General features: G+C 37.4%; 1 protein-coding gene across 2 annotated transcripts in view; it reads left to right on the top strand.

The window, feature by feature from the left end:
* Positions 1-14580, top strand: part of Dbf4 (DBF4-CDC7 kinase regulatory subunit) — a 37983-nt gene that overhangs the window by 17053 nt on the left and 6350 nt on the right. Inside the window, exons 7-10 of one of the 2 annotated variants that reach the window (XM_050139864.1) lie at positions 6555-6591; positions 7476-7518; positions 10426-10554; positions 10995-11109. In XM_050139864.1, the coding sequence (XP_049995821.1) occupies positions 6555-6591; positions 7476-7518; positions 10426-10554; positions 10995-11109 (324 nt within the window). Of the gene's footprint in view, positions 1-6554; positions 6592-7472; positions 7519-10425; positions 10555-10994; positions 11110-14580 lie in introns of both variants that reach the window. The other variant, XM_050139862.1, reaches the window with a different exon arrangement.

The raw sequence follows: 14580 nt of genomic DNA on the forward strand, positions 1-14580 counted from the left end.
GAAGAAAGTATGGAATATATACATATTAGAGTACTACTCAGCAGTAAAAAACAATGACTTCTTGAATTTTGCATACAAATGGACAGAAATAGAAAACACTATCCTGAGTGAAGTAAGCCAGACCCAAAAAGAGGAACATGGGATGTACTCACTCATATTTGGTTTCTAGCCATAAATAAAGGACATTGAGCCTATAATTCGTTGCTACTGTTTTTTAAAGAGATAGTTTTGTTTATTCTTCAGGAAAACATTTCAAATTAACTTATTACATAAGAAAATCCAAATATTCATTTCATTTATTATAGGTGGTAGTATATCAAAATCTTGTGCGGACTAGCCGGTTAGTCTCAGTGTAACGTATTTGCTGATGGCTTTATAAAAAGTGATGGAGATAGAGTAGTTTTGTAATTTGGGCCAGGAGGCATCTCCCATGCTCCCAATTTACTCAGGAGATCTTGTCTTTTTCTACTGCCCATGTAGATTAGATCTATATATGTCTCTCTTAGGTCCTCATTGTTGTCTAGGTTCTCTGGGGTTGTGATTTTAGGCTGGTTTTCTTTGCTTTATGTTTAAAAACCACTTCTGAGTGAGTATATATGATAATTGTCTTTCTATATCTGGGTTACCTTACTCAGAATGATGTTTTCTAGCTCCATTCACTTGCTTGCAAAATTCAAGATGTGGTTATTTTTTTCTGCTGTGTAGTACTCCATTGTGTAAATGTACCACATTTTCCTTATCCATTCTTCCATTGAGGGGCATTTAGGTTGTTTCCAGGTTCTGGCTATGACAAACAATGCTACTATGAACGTAGTTGAGCACATGTTCTTGTGACACGATTGAGCATCCTTTGGATATATACCCAAAAGTGGTATTACTGGGTTGTGAGGAAGGTTGTTTTCTAATTTTCTGAGAAATCACCACACTGACATCCAAAGGGGCTGTACCAGCTTGCATTCCCACCAGCAATGCAGGAGTGTTGTTCCCTTTACCCCACAACCTCTCCAACATAAGTTTTCATCAGTGTTTTTGATCTTGGCCATTCTTACAGGTTTAAGATGGAATCTCAGAGCTGTTTTGATTTACATTTCTCTGGACTAAGGATGTTGAACATTTCCTTAAGTATCTTTCAGACATTATAGATTCCTCTGAGAGTTCTCTCTTTAGGTCTGTACTCCATTTTGATTATTTGATCTTTTGATGACCAATTTTTTTGAATTCTTTATATATTTTAGCGATCAGACCTCTGTCTGATGTGTGGTTAGTGAAGATCTTTTCCCATTTTGTAGGCTGTCATTTTGTCTTGTTGACTATATCCTTTGTTTACAGAAGCTTTTCAGTTTCAGGAGGTCCCATTTATTAATTGTTTCTCTCAGTGTCTGTGCTGCTGGGGTTCTATTTAGGAAGTGGTCTCCTGTGCTGATGCATTTAAGTGTTCTTCCCACTTTCTCTTCTATGAGGTTCAGTGTGGCTGGCTTTATGTTGAGGTCTTTGATCCATTTGGACTTGAGTTTTGTGCATGGTTGATAGATATGGCTCTATTTTCATTCTTCTACATGTTGATATCCAGTTATGCCAGCACTATTTGTTAAATATGCTTTTTTTTCCCATTTGATAATTTTTACTTCTTTGTCAAAAATCAGGTGTTTGAAGGTGTGTGGATTAATATCCGGGTCTTTGATTCTGTTCCATTGGTCCTCCTGTCTGTTTTTATGCCAATACCAGGCTGTTTTGTACAGACTGTAGCTCTGTAGTAGAGTTTGAAGTTAGAAATTGTGATGCCTTCAGAAGTTCTTTTATTGTACAGCATTGTTTTAGCTATACAGAATTTTGTTTTTTGGGTTTTTTTTTTTTTTTTTTTTGCTTTTCCATATGAAGAATTTTGCTGGGATTTTGATAGGCATCGCATTGAATCTGTAAATTGCTTTTGGTAAGAAGCCATTTTTACTATGTTAATTCTACCTACCCAAGAGCATGGGAGATCTTTCCATTTTCTGGTGTCTTCTACAGTTTATTTCTCCAAAGATTTAAAGTTCTTGTCATATAAGTCTTCCACTTGTTTGGTTAGAGATACTATGAGATAGATATTTTATGCTATTTGTGGCTATTGTGAAGGGTGATACTTTATGATTTCTTTCTCAGCCCATTTATCATCTGTCTACAGGAGGGCTACTGTTTTTTTTTTTTTTTATTTAATCTTGTATCCTGCTGCATTACTGAAAGTGTTTATGAGTTGTAGAAGTTCCTTGGTAGAATTTTTGGGGTCACTTATGTAAACTATCATATCAGCAAACAGTGAGAATTTGACTTCTTCTCTTCCAATTTGTAGCCCCTTGATCTCCTTTTGTTGTCTTATTGCTCGAGCTAGGACCTCAAGAACTATATTGAATAGATAAGGAAGGAGTGGACAACCTTGTCCTTGTTCCTGATTTCAGTGGGATCATTGGGAGTTTCTCTCCATTTAGTTTGATGTTGGCTTGATGTATATTGCCTTTATTATGTTTAGGTATATTCCTTGTATTCCTGCTCTCTCCAAGACCTTTATCATAAAGGGATGTTGTATTTTGTCAAAAGCTTTTTGGGCATCTAATGAGATGATCATGTGGTTTTTATTTTTTAGTTTGTTTATATGGTAGATTACATTGACAGATTTTCATATATTGAACCATCCCTGCATCTCTGGGATGAAGTTGACTTGATCATGGTGGATGATGGTTTTGATGTGTTCTTGGATTCGATTTGCCAGTATTTTATTTAATATTTTTGCATCAATGTTCATGAGTGAGATTGGTCTATTATTCTCTTTCTTAGTAATGTCTTTCTATGATTTGGGTATCAGGGTAATTGTAGCCTCATAAAAAGAGTTTGACAATGTTCCTTCTGTTTCTACTGTGTGGAATAATTTAAGGAGAAATCTTGTAGAATTTTGAGCTAAAACCATCTGGTCCTGGGCTTTTATTGATTGGGAGACTTTTGATGATTATTTCTATTTCTTCAGCAGTCTGTTTAATTTGCTTATCTGGTCTTGATTTAATTTTGGTAAGTGATATTTATCCAGAAAGTTGTCCATTTCCTTTCCAAAGTTTTCCGATTTTGTGGAGTACAGGTTTTCGATATATGACCTTATGATTCTCTGTATTTCCTCCATGTCTGTTGTCTATTTTGTTGATTTTCTCGAAGAACCAGCTCTTTGTCTCATTGATTCTTTGTATTGTTTTCTTTGTTTCTATTTTGTTGATTTTAGCTCTCACTTTGATTATTTCCTGCCATCTTTATGTAGGCATTTAGTGATACGAACTTTCCTCTTAACACTGCTTTTATTGTATCCCATAAATTTGGGTATGTTGTGTGGTTATTTTCATTTAATTTTAGGAAGCCTTTACTTTATTTCTTCCTTGACCAATTGATGATTCAGGTGAGCATTGTTTATTTCCATGTGTTTGTGAGTTTTCTGTAATTAGTATTGCTGTTGACTTCTAGTTTTAAACCATGGTAATCTGATAAGGTACATAGGGTTATTCCAATTTTTTTTTGTATTTGTTGAGGTTTGTTTTGTTACCAAGTATATGGTTGATTTTTGGGAAGGTTCCATGAGGTGCTTAGAAGAAAGTATATTCTTTTCTGTTGGATGGAATATTCTATAGATGTCTCTTAAGTCTATTTGAGTCATAATATGTTAGTTCTCTTATTTCTCTGTTCATTTTTTGTCTGACTGACCTGTCTAGTGGTGAGAGGGGAGTGTTAGTCTCCCATTATTAGTATGTGGGGTTTAATGTGTGATTTAAGATTCAGAGTGTTTCTTTCACATATGAGGGTGCCCTTGTATTTGGGGGCATATATGTTCAGTATTGAAATTTTCTCTTGATGGATTTTTCCTGCGACTAATATGAAATGACCTTCTTTGTCTCTTTTGATTTCAGTTTGAAGTCTATTTTGTTAGATATTAGATACTACACCTGCTTGTTACTTAGGTCCATTTGATTGGAATATTTTTTCCCAACCCATTACTCTAAGGTGATGTCTGTCTTTGAGGCTGAGGTGTGTTTCTTGTATGCAGAAAAAGGATGGATTCTATTTTTGTGTCCAATCTTTTAGCCTGTGCCTTTTTATAGGTAAGTTGAGTCAATTTATATTAAGGGATATTAATAACCAGTGATTGCTATCTCCTGTTAATTTAGTTTTCATTGTTGGTGATGTTAATTTGTGTGTTTTCCCCTTGTGATTTGCTGCTATGAGACTATCAATTGTCTGTGTTTTTATTAATGTAGCCAACTTCCTTGGGTTGGAGTTTTTTTTTCCTAGTATTTTGTGTAGGGCTGGGTTTTGGGCTAGGTATTGTTTAAATCTGGTTTTATCCTTCTATGGTGATTAAAAGTTTTGCTGAGTATAGTAGTCTGGTCTCTTAATGTCTGCATAACACTTGACCATGACTTTCTGGCTTTCATTGTCTCCAATGAAAAGTCAGGTGTAATTCTGTTAGGTCTACCTTTATATGTTACTTGGCCTTTTTACTTTGCAGCTCTTAATATTCTTTCTCAACTCTCTATGTTTAGTGTTTTGATTATTATGTTGGTGAGGGGACTTATTATTATTATTATCATCATCATCATCCAGTCTGGTGTTCTGTAAGCTTCTTCTATCTTCATAGGCATATCTTTCTTTAGGTTGGGAAAGTTTTCTTCAAATATATTTTCTGTGCTTTTAAGTTGAACTTCTTCTATACCTGTTATTCCTAAATTTGGCCTTTTCATGGTGTCTCATATTTCATGGATATTTTGGGTTTTCTCATGATTTCTGTTTCTAGAATTGCCTCTGCTTGTGTTTTCTTTATTGTCTCTTTTTCAGTTTTCAAGTCTTGAATAATTTCTTTCATATGTTTGATTGCTTTTTCTTGGTTTCCTTTAAAGGATTTGCTGATGTCTTCCAATTTTTTGTCTTTCTCTTCATTTCTTTGAGGGAATTTCTCAATTTCTCTTTAAGAGTTTCAAACATTCTCCTGAAATTATGTTTTAGGCCATTTTCTTCTGCTTCATCTATATTTGGTTGTTCAAGTCTTGCTGTTGTAGGGTCTTTAGGCTTTACTGGTGTCCTGTTGCTCTTTGTGGTGTTGCATGTGTTCTTACCTTTTCTACTCCTCTTTTCCTGGGGCTGTCTGTGATTCTGTTGATTAATCTTCTAGGTGCCAGTGAATCCAAGATTCCGATGGTTGTTCCTCGGGGTACAGTCAGTGCCACGGTTCTAGTTACCCCTCCCCCCACTTGGTCACTCCATTTTCCTGGAGGTCGCTCAGTGCTCAGGAGCTTGTTCCACTCCCGTGGAGTTTGCTGTCTCTAGCCTAGGTTGTTGGCTCAGACCTGTTTCTGTAAATGTCCCTGGTCTGGATCAGTTCCTGCAGAGGCTAGGGTTGGTCCTGCAAAGGACTCTGGCTCCAGTCTACTTTCATGGATTCCCAGGCTTAGGTGCACCCAGACCTGCAGAGGACCTGGCTCAGGCTTACTCCCTCAGAGGTCCCAGACCAGTGTCTGGATTCACAGAGGTTCTGGTTCCTGCCTATTCCCTTTTATGTCCCAGACCACCACCCAGACCCACAGAGGTCCTAGCTGAGGTGTACGCCTTCTGAGGTCTCAGACTCACACCTGAACCTGCAGAGATATTTGGTTCCTGTGTACTCCTTTGGAAGTCCCAGATTCACGCCCAGACCTGAAGAGGTCCTGGCTCAGGTGTGGTTCCTTGGAGCTCCTAGACTCACTCCCAGACCCACAGGGGTCCTGGCTTAGGTCTACTCCCTTGAAGGTCCCAGATTCACGTGTCTGGACCCTCAGCAATCTCTGACTCTGGCTCACTGGCTTAGCAATTGCTCCCCCGTACCTGTTCCTGTGTAGTTAGCTGTTTAAGGTCTGTTCTGGCCCAGGTCGCTGGTTCAGTCCTGGTCTGCAAAGTCCCTGGACTGGATCCTCTCCTGCTCCTGTGGAGCTTACTTTCTCAGGCTCACTCCAGCCTAGGTAGCTGGTTCAGTCCAGAGTTAGTTTAATTTTTGAGTCATTCACTCAGACACTTTTATGACTGGAGGTCCACATTTGACACAATCTTCACAGTCTGCTTCCTGCTTAAAAAGTTTATATGCCTACCTAGTTGCTTATTGAATGGTGTCCAGAGTTTTGTTGTAGTCAGCAGATTATAATTATTTGTTTCTCATAGCTCCAAACTGTACCCGTTTCTTCATATGTTGAAGGCTAAGACTTAACCTAGAATGCAAGGGCTGAAAATAGAGTTAGGACTGCGAGGCCCTGTCTTCAATACAAGCACCTCAGTAAAGAATGTCAAGTAGGACTGAGTTCTGTATATTGATCAAGATCTTTAGTTCTTGAATAGTGTTCAGTGTATTTGACTCAACTGATTTTAAGAAGCAAGGTTTTTGAAAAATAACCACCCACTTTGATATAGTATTTTTCCTATGGATTTTTTTCTCTTGACAGTACTGAACCATTGTCTTTGTAGTTTTTGCTGTTTTTAAACCCAGTATTTTCACTGCATTTTTTTCTCTTTTTTTGAAGGGAAAAAAAGCTGGTACTGGAATACAAAAGGCAAGAAGTAAGTATTCTGGTAACAATGTTTAATTTTCTTTTAGAGAGCAGAAAAAAAAAATATATGAAGATTGAAGCTTGGGATACTTAATTCTGTAGTAGGGCCCTTATCCCAGATACATGAAGCCCTGGAGTCAATTTCCAGTATATCCAAATATACATACTTGCAAAGATTTTCTAAGATAGTCAATAGTTTTTTAAATGATTTATCTGAGGATTTCTTAGTAATTTTTAGGACACGAATTCTATGACAGCCTGACACCACTACCCTACTCTGTGTTAGTGGTTATTTTGGGTTTTGCTTTTGTATTTTAAGATACTTGTTTTATGATGTGTGTGGGAAGGGGTTATGAGTACATTAGTACAAGTACCCAAAGAAGCCAGACGAGGTTGTTGGGTCCCTTGGAGCTGGAGTTACAGGCAGAGATGAGTCTCACCTGGCATAGATGCAGGAAACTGGACTCCTCTGGTCCTCTATGAGACCGTTATGTGATCTTCACTGCTGAACTCTCTCTCCAACCCCCAAATTAATATTTTCAAGAACATTTTTTTAAAACTCATTAGGGTTCCAGGAGAAACAATTATTCAAACCCATTTACTGTGATAACTATAAGACAATGCTTTGAGATTGTCAACACCATTCAGTTTAAGAATCTTGTGTGGCACCTGTTTACTCTAACACTGCAGACCAGGGCTGCAGTATGAGCAGTTCCTGCCCAGCCTGGGCTAGAGTGGAGACAGTCTGTCTTACAGACCCAGACAAATTCTCAGAATATGATAGATCTGGTATATGGGGTGGTGGTACTGGAAAATATTATTGCCTTAGGGCCACACCTTTCTACTCTATAGATAGAGTTTGCAAGTGTCTAATGGTTTTCTCTTCTTAAGCAGGGAGACTCAGAAAGCCGTTTTTAAAGGTTGAAGATGTGAACCGGTAAGTGTCAAAGCCCAGTGTGGGGAAGGAGAGTTGGTATTACAGAGAAAATCTCATTAGACTTACTTCTATTAATATGTTTACTTCCCTTATATGATGATGATGTGTACCTAGAGCATTAATTCACTTGTGTTCAACTGAATTTAGTTTCATCCTATGTAGATTCAGAGTGTCTGCTCTAGACTAATCATAAAACCATCTCTTTTATTATTTTAGATAATCTCTCTGGCTAAATTCAGTATCATTAATTTGGACAATCATTAAAAATTTCCTCTATAATTGTGGGGGGATTATTAATACTGCTTGGAAACATAAAACCTAAATATGATGTCTACAGTAATAGCTTCCCAAACTCTTAAAGTTTCTGAGATGGTCTTAATGAAATCAACAAACAGAGCTAAGTTAGATTACTTTCTCTTTGCTCTCTTACCTTTTTGGCCAAGTAATTTTTGCTCAATTACCTTTTTGTAATTCTCTTGGGTGACTCTTGGTGTAATTCACTGAGGTGACTAAACGGTTGGAAGCTTCTTTTTAAAACTGTGTTATGGGGCTGGAGAGATGGTTCAGTGGTTAAGAATGGTGGCAGTTCTTTCAGGTAATGTGAGTTTAATTCCTGGCATGCTTGTTGAATGGTTCATAATCACCTGTAGCTCCCGTGCTGAGGGATCTGATGCCCTGTTCTAGTGTTCTTGACACCCACATACATGCATACACAAGTAAATAATAAAATCTTTACGATACATAAAATTGTAAATGTGTTATTGTGAAGAAAAAGTACAATTTTTCTTCTAGGTTTGATGGTAACCTAACATGCCTCGGGAGGATCTCATTCTAGTCCATTCTGATCAGCATAGCAAGATCCTGCCACAAAATTAAGTAATGGGTCAGATATCCTATAATCATAAGCTGTACTAGAAGATTTAATAGTGTGGATAACTCTACCTTAGCATGTGGTCCTGGATTTTATAAAACAGGCTTGGGTCTGGAGAGATGACTCAGTGGTTAAGAGCACTGGCTGCTATTCCAGAGGACCAGGGTTCAATTCCCAGCACACACAGGGCAGCTAACAACTGTCTGCAATTCCAGTCCCAGGAGATGTGATGCATTTTGTTGGCCTACATGGACACTACATGTATATGATGCAGAGATGTACATTCAGGCAAACACCTATACACATAAAAATTAAATAGATTAAAAAGAATGATAAAGAAGCCAGGCAGTAGTGCCACACACCTTTGATCCCAGCACTTGGGAGGCAGAGACACTTGTATCTTTGGGTTTGAGGTCAGTCTGATCTACAGAGCTAGTTCCAGGACAGTCAGAGCAATACAGTGAGACCCTATCTCTAAAAATAAATAATGATTTTTTAAAAGCAGGCTGATCAAGCCACAGGCAGCGAGCCAATAGGCAGTGTTCCTTAATGGCTTCTACTTCAGTTTTTGCCACCAGATTCCTGCCTTGAGCTTCAGCTCTGCCTTCTCTTCATGATGGCCTGTGATTAGAACATGTAAGCGAAAAATAAACCCTTTCCTCTTCAAGTTGCTCTTGGTCATAATGTTTTATCATAGCAATAGAAACCCTAAGACAGTAATATAAAGATTTACCCAATAAATGGAAGAAGGCAAGTCATATAGATAGTATGGAGTTAGTATCCAGAATACAAAAATAATCCCTACAGCCAAAAGAAAAATAAAATATACTAGAGAAATGCATATCCAAATCAGAGTGAGACTTAGGGTGGTTCCATATGTATCTCAGAAACATAGAAATAGCCAAAAGGTATAAGCAACCCCAGTCCATCAGCAAATGTGTGGATATGTGAGGTGTGCAAGATACAGATCTGTGTGTGTTCTGACGATAAAATGTTTTAAAGAATGAAATTCCAGCATGCCACAACATGGATTAGCCTTCCGGACATCATCCTAAGAAGTTGCATTAGTCCATGTATCTAATAAAGCATTCAGAATACTCAGATTTCAGTCACTGAGTCAGCAGAGGCCTTGAGGGAAACAATTATTGTTCAGTGAGTAGGGTTTTCGATTTTGCAAGGTAAGCACTCGAGTGATTTCACAACCTCATGCTTAATATGACTAAACCATACAGTTTCAGATAGTATCTATCTAGAGCAGTGGTTCTCAACCTGTGGGTCACAGCAACCCTTGACCCTTTTCACTGGGGTCATCTAAACCATTGGCAAACATGAGTATTTACATTAAAATTAATAACAATAGCAAAATTACAGTTATGAAGCAACAACAGAAATAATTCTGTGGCTGGGGTCACTAAAACATAAAAGGGCTGCATCACTAGCAAGGTCACTGATGTAGAGGGTGGAGTAGTTGATTCCACAAGTTAATGCTTAATGTGGCTAAACGGTACAGTTTCAAAAGTTAAGGTGATAGGTGTTTTGGTATGTTTTAAATGATGTTTTTTTCAGTGGGAGGATCTGGGAGGCTATGAGGGAGGAAAAACTGATCAGAATATTGTATGAAGAAGTTATTTTCAATTTTAAAAAGTTTTTTAAATGTTTTAAAAAGTTTTTAAATGTAACGGAACAGGCCTACAACCCAGGTGGCGGTGGCAGCACTGGGGAGGCAGAAACAGGTAGATCTCTGAGTTCAAGGCCAGCCTGGTTGAATTCCAGGATAGACAGGGCTACACAGAGAAAACCTGTCTTGAATCCCTGCACGCACGCACGCACACACACACACACACACACACACACACACCCCAAAAAAGAGAAGAAAAGAACAGGCCTACAAATTGATTCTTTGAAAGGAAGATGACCCCTAGCAAGCCTCGATTGTTTATTTTAGACTGAGGTGAATTACATGCTTTCGAAATACAAGACTTTAAAACCTTTCTTTCATTCTAGAGAAACTCATATATTTGTCTTTATTCCTTTAGGTCTTACAGACCGTTCTACCTTCAGCTGACCAATATGCCTTCCATAAACTGCTCTACTCAGAAGCCTTGCAGCCCATTTGACATAGACAAGCCATCCAGCATCCAGAAGCAAGCTCAGCCTAAACCCAGGTTGGCTTGAAACTTTATTTTTTGAAGAAATGCTATTTAAGCTATTTAGATTCTCAATTATTGCTTTTTTTTTTTTTACTTCATAATCATTCGGGGTATCATATTTTGTACGTTGGTAGTGTTATGTGTGCTTGTTTTTTCAGTGAATATTTGTAATGCCTCTTTGCTACATTTAGTTTAAATCTAATTGCATTATTTAGAAAATATTAGATAAGAAATGGGCTCAAATATGAAACCTATTTCTCTTGACCATTTGAATTGTTCTTTAGAGCAGCCATTACTTTTGTTTTTATATTTCTTGAAATGTCCTTAAAGGTATTTGCTTTTACAAGTCTCTGATTATGGCAGATTCTGCATATGATAGTTTTTTAAGAAAATAAATTTTTAAGTTATTCATTGAGTTTAGCAGTAATTTTGTTACCATATATTTCCATTACTAGAATTAATACAGATGGCGATAAATGTGGTGGAACCCCAGTTCAACTCCAGTTGAAGGAAAAGAGAAAAAAAGGATATTGTGAATGCTGCTTACAAAAATATGAAGATCTCGAAACTGTAAATGTCATTTTACACTTGGGATTGGTATTTCTAAAAGCGTAAAAACATTTTTATGTTTAAATCTTGCCTTACTGTTCTGATTGTACTTTGGAGCATGATGGAAAGATATGCTTTGGTAGAAACCTAGCTCTTGCTTAATGATTATCATAGGGATGGAACTCAGAGCTTTACACATTATGGGCACCTGCATCAGCACTGAAGTTTAGCCTGAAGCAGTTGAAGTTTTAAGAACCCAAGGAGGGAAATCAACATTGAAAAGAATACTTTTTATTCATTCTGTTGCTGTCCATTGAATACTTAGTATATAACTACATGATAAAAATAACAAAATCTATGTAACGGCATTAGGTCAGTGCAAGTAGAAACAGCAGGAGTGAGATGTTGCTTTTTATTTAGGCTTGGCAAAGAAATACCTAAGTAACGTCTAAGTAGAACTACTGAGAAGTTAGGTAACCAAATTTCTCAATACTAACGGAAATCAGCCAAGGGAGCGCCCAGAGCTGGCTGAGAGAGTCAGAGTACAAGATGATGGTCTGTACCAAGCCGTGGTGGGGTTCTTGAGGTACAGTCCAGGCTGTTGAAGCACTTCAGGGATGAGACTGAGAGGGTTTATATGATCCTGGATTGAGAGGTGGCAGATAAGTGAAAAGTTAGTGTATTTTGGTCTGAGCAATTACAAAAGACTTGTAAGAACATGTTAGATGATGGTAGTTTTTCAGAATGAGGACAATTAGAGTTTGTAGGCTGATTAAAAAATAAGAGCTTTGGAATCACTGACAATCTGTCTATGTGGCCGCAGAGTTTAGTGGATAGCAAGTGCTTATTAATCATCGCAGTTATTATTTGAATTCTTAACTTTTAAAGGAGTAGATAGACATACTGGTGTACAACATACACCTCTCTAGTTTCAAATACTCAGGAAGCTGAGGCAGTGTGAATATTTGAGTGCATAATCTATACGACATGAACAATATGACAAGACCCGTACTCAAATAAAGATAGAGAGAGAGAGAGAAAGAGAGAGAGAGAGAGAGAGAGAGAGAGAGAGAGAGAGAGAGAGAGAGAGAGAGAGAATAGTTGGAAATTTAGAGTATTAAGCCTGAAAATACTGATTCATAAAGCATCTGACTTCATCTTAGATGAATTAGAGTTTGTTTTCTAACCCAAAATATATTAATACTTACCAGGGGTTTAACTTTGTTTTGTTTTACTTACATAATAAAGGAGAAAATACAGTTGGTTTAAAATTGCATTGACTCAGAAGATAGTTTCTTAAAATTTTTCCTTCTTCCTTCTAATTGTTTTGTAACTACGGTCATTGATTTTTTTTTTCTTTCTGAAATTAGTTGGCATTGTGAGAACAGAATAATCTAGAATTTTGAGGTTCTAATGTGATATTCAGAAAGTATAAGAATAGCAGGAAAGTTGTTCACTGGTTGCCACAAAGAAAGTATATTTGAGAATAAAATTGAAAATCATGACTTTAAGGGTTTTTTGGGGTTTTTTTTGTTGTTGTTTGTTTTTTAATTTAAACTAAAGAAGCTGAGTTGGGTAGGTCACTCTTGTAATCACAGCACTTTGGAGACATGGCTAAAGGAAGGGTCTTGGGTTTGAGACCAGTTTGGACTACATAGTATGATCTTTGGAAAGAAAAAGTACATTGTTTTTGAACCTTGAATTTCACAGAGATTCTACACATGCCAAGAGACTGAGTAAGCAAATATATTTGAGGACTTAGGAGATGGCTGTCAGTGATATGCATATAAAGGAACTAAGATTGATCCCCAAAACCCACATACAAACCCTAGACATGATTATAGCAGAAATAATAAAGATTGAGAGACAGATATCAAGGTTCAACCTGAAGATCTGAAAAGCAAAGCAGCCAACCACTAGAGAGACCTTTTTACCTCTACTGTATCTTCAGACTGAAAGGGCAAGATCCTGTCTCCAGAAATCCTCAGACTCCACATCTCTTCCCCTTTATATTCCTCTTTCTTCCTAGCCATATCGCTCCTATCTACACCTGTTACTGAGATTAAAGATGTATGATCCCAAGTGTTGGCATCACTTTTGTGTGAGCTCCGTTTCTCGTAGACAGATTCAATCTTGTTTAGCCCAGGGTGGCCTTGAGCTCACAGAGATCCGCTGCCTGTCTCCTGGGATTAAAGGTGTGTGCCACCACTTCCTGGCCTGTATGGCTGACTAGTATGGCTGTTTTGTCCTCTAATCTTTATGCAAGCTTTATTTATTACAACACAAATAATATACCACTATATATGATGGTGTACATGTTTAGTTCCAGTGCTGGGGGCACGGACAGGTTGGTGGCTGGGGCTTGCTGGTCTACCAGCCTACTATTTTTGTTGGTGGACAGCCCCTAAGGAAAACACAATAGACAAGGTTATCCTCTGATGTGTACACAAATACATATAAACAGTTTTGTGTGCTGGAGGTAAACCAAACATTCCCTAGCTTTTCTAACTTGTGTAGCTGGCATAGAAAATAGTTTTATATACATTTACAAGTATGGTGAAGTGTTTTTTTTCTTCTCCCCTGTCCCACCAAACAAGGTTTTTCTGTGTAACAGCCCTGGCTGTCCTAGAACTTGCTTTGTAAAGCAGGCTGGCGTTGAGCTCAGAGATCCACCTTCCTCTCCATTCCCAATGCTGGGATAAAAGGAGTGCGCCACCACTTTATGTTTTTTACTTAAAATAAATTTTAATTTTTTTAAAACATGTAAATAAATATAAACAACATACACTAAAATTAACTGGACTCAATGTCTGTACTTAGTGAAATTCTATACAGTTAATATTAGGCATGTGGATTGGAAATTGTGGAGCTTCATACTAAATCTTACACTTTCAATACCAAATATATTTTAGGCATTTATCCACCAAATGGGTGGACTTAGAATGTATAATTTTAAGCAAGATCACACAGTCTCAGAAATAGAAGCCTCCATGTTCTTCCCATATGTAGAATTTAGCCATTAGTGTAACTACTCGTATAAACAAATGTGAGTACAGCATGGCATGTAGAGACAGCAGGAAGGGAGTACATGGGGTAGGGACAGTCATCCAGACTGTAATGGACACGAACTGTGAAAGATGATGTAAAGCTAACTGTTTTCCTAGTTCTAATTCTAGCTTAGAATGTTCAAGTTGTGTGGACTAGAACATAGAATGGTAGTAAACGAGGAGAAAGGTATTAGACTGTGTAGTTCAGTAGTAGAACATAGACTTAGTATATGTGAGACTGCAGGTTCAGTTCCCAGACACAAAAATAGAAGTAAATAATAAATAAGATTGCTTGACTTACAGTGTTAGAGAAGGGACAGACAGCTGAGGCATTTAAATCAATACCCAAGTAATGAAAAAAAAATCTTAAGTAGATATAGAGAGGAACTATGTAGAAATTAATAAATGGTTCTTTTTCTTTTTTTTTTTTTTTTTTTTTTTTTTT

Source organism: Alexandromys fortis, unplaced genomic scaffold (assembly GCF_014885135.2).
Source record: "Alexandromys fortis isolate MF-2015 unplaced genomic scaffold, M_Fortis_MF-2015_v1.1 scaffold_38, whole genome shotgun sequence".
Classification (NCBI taxonomy): Eukaryota; Metazoa; Chordata; class Mammalia; order Rodentia; family Cricetidae; genus Alexandromys; species Alexandromys fortis.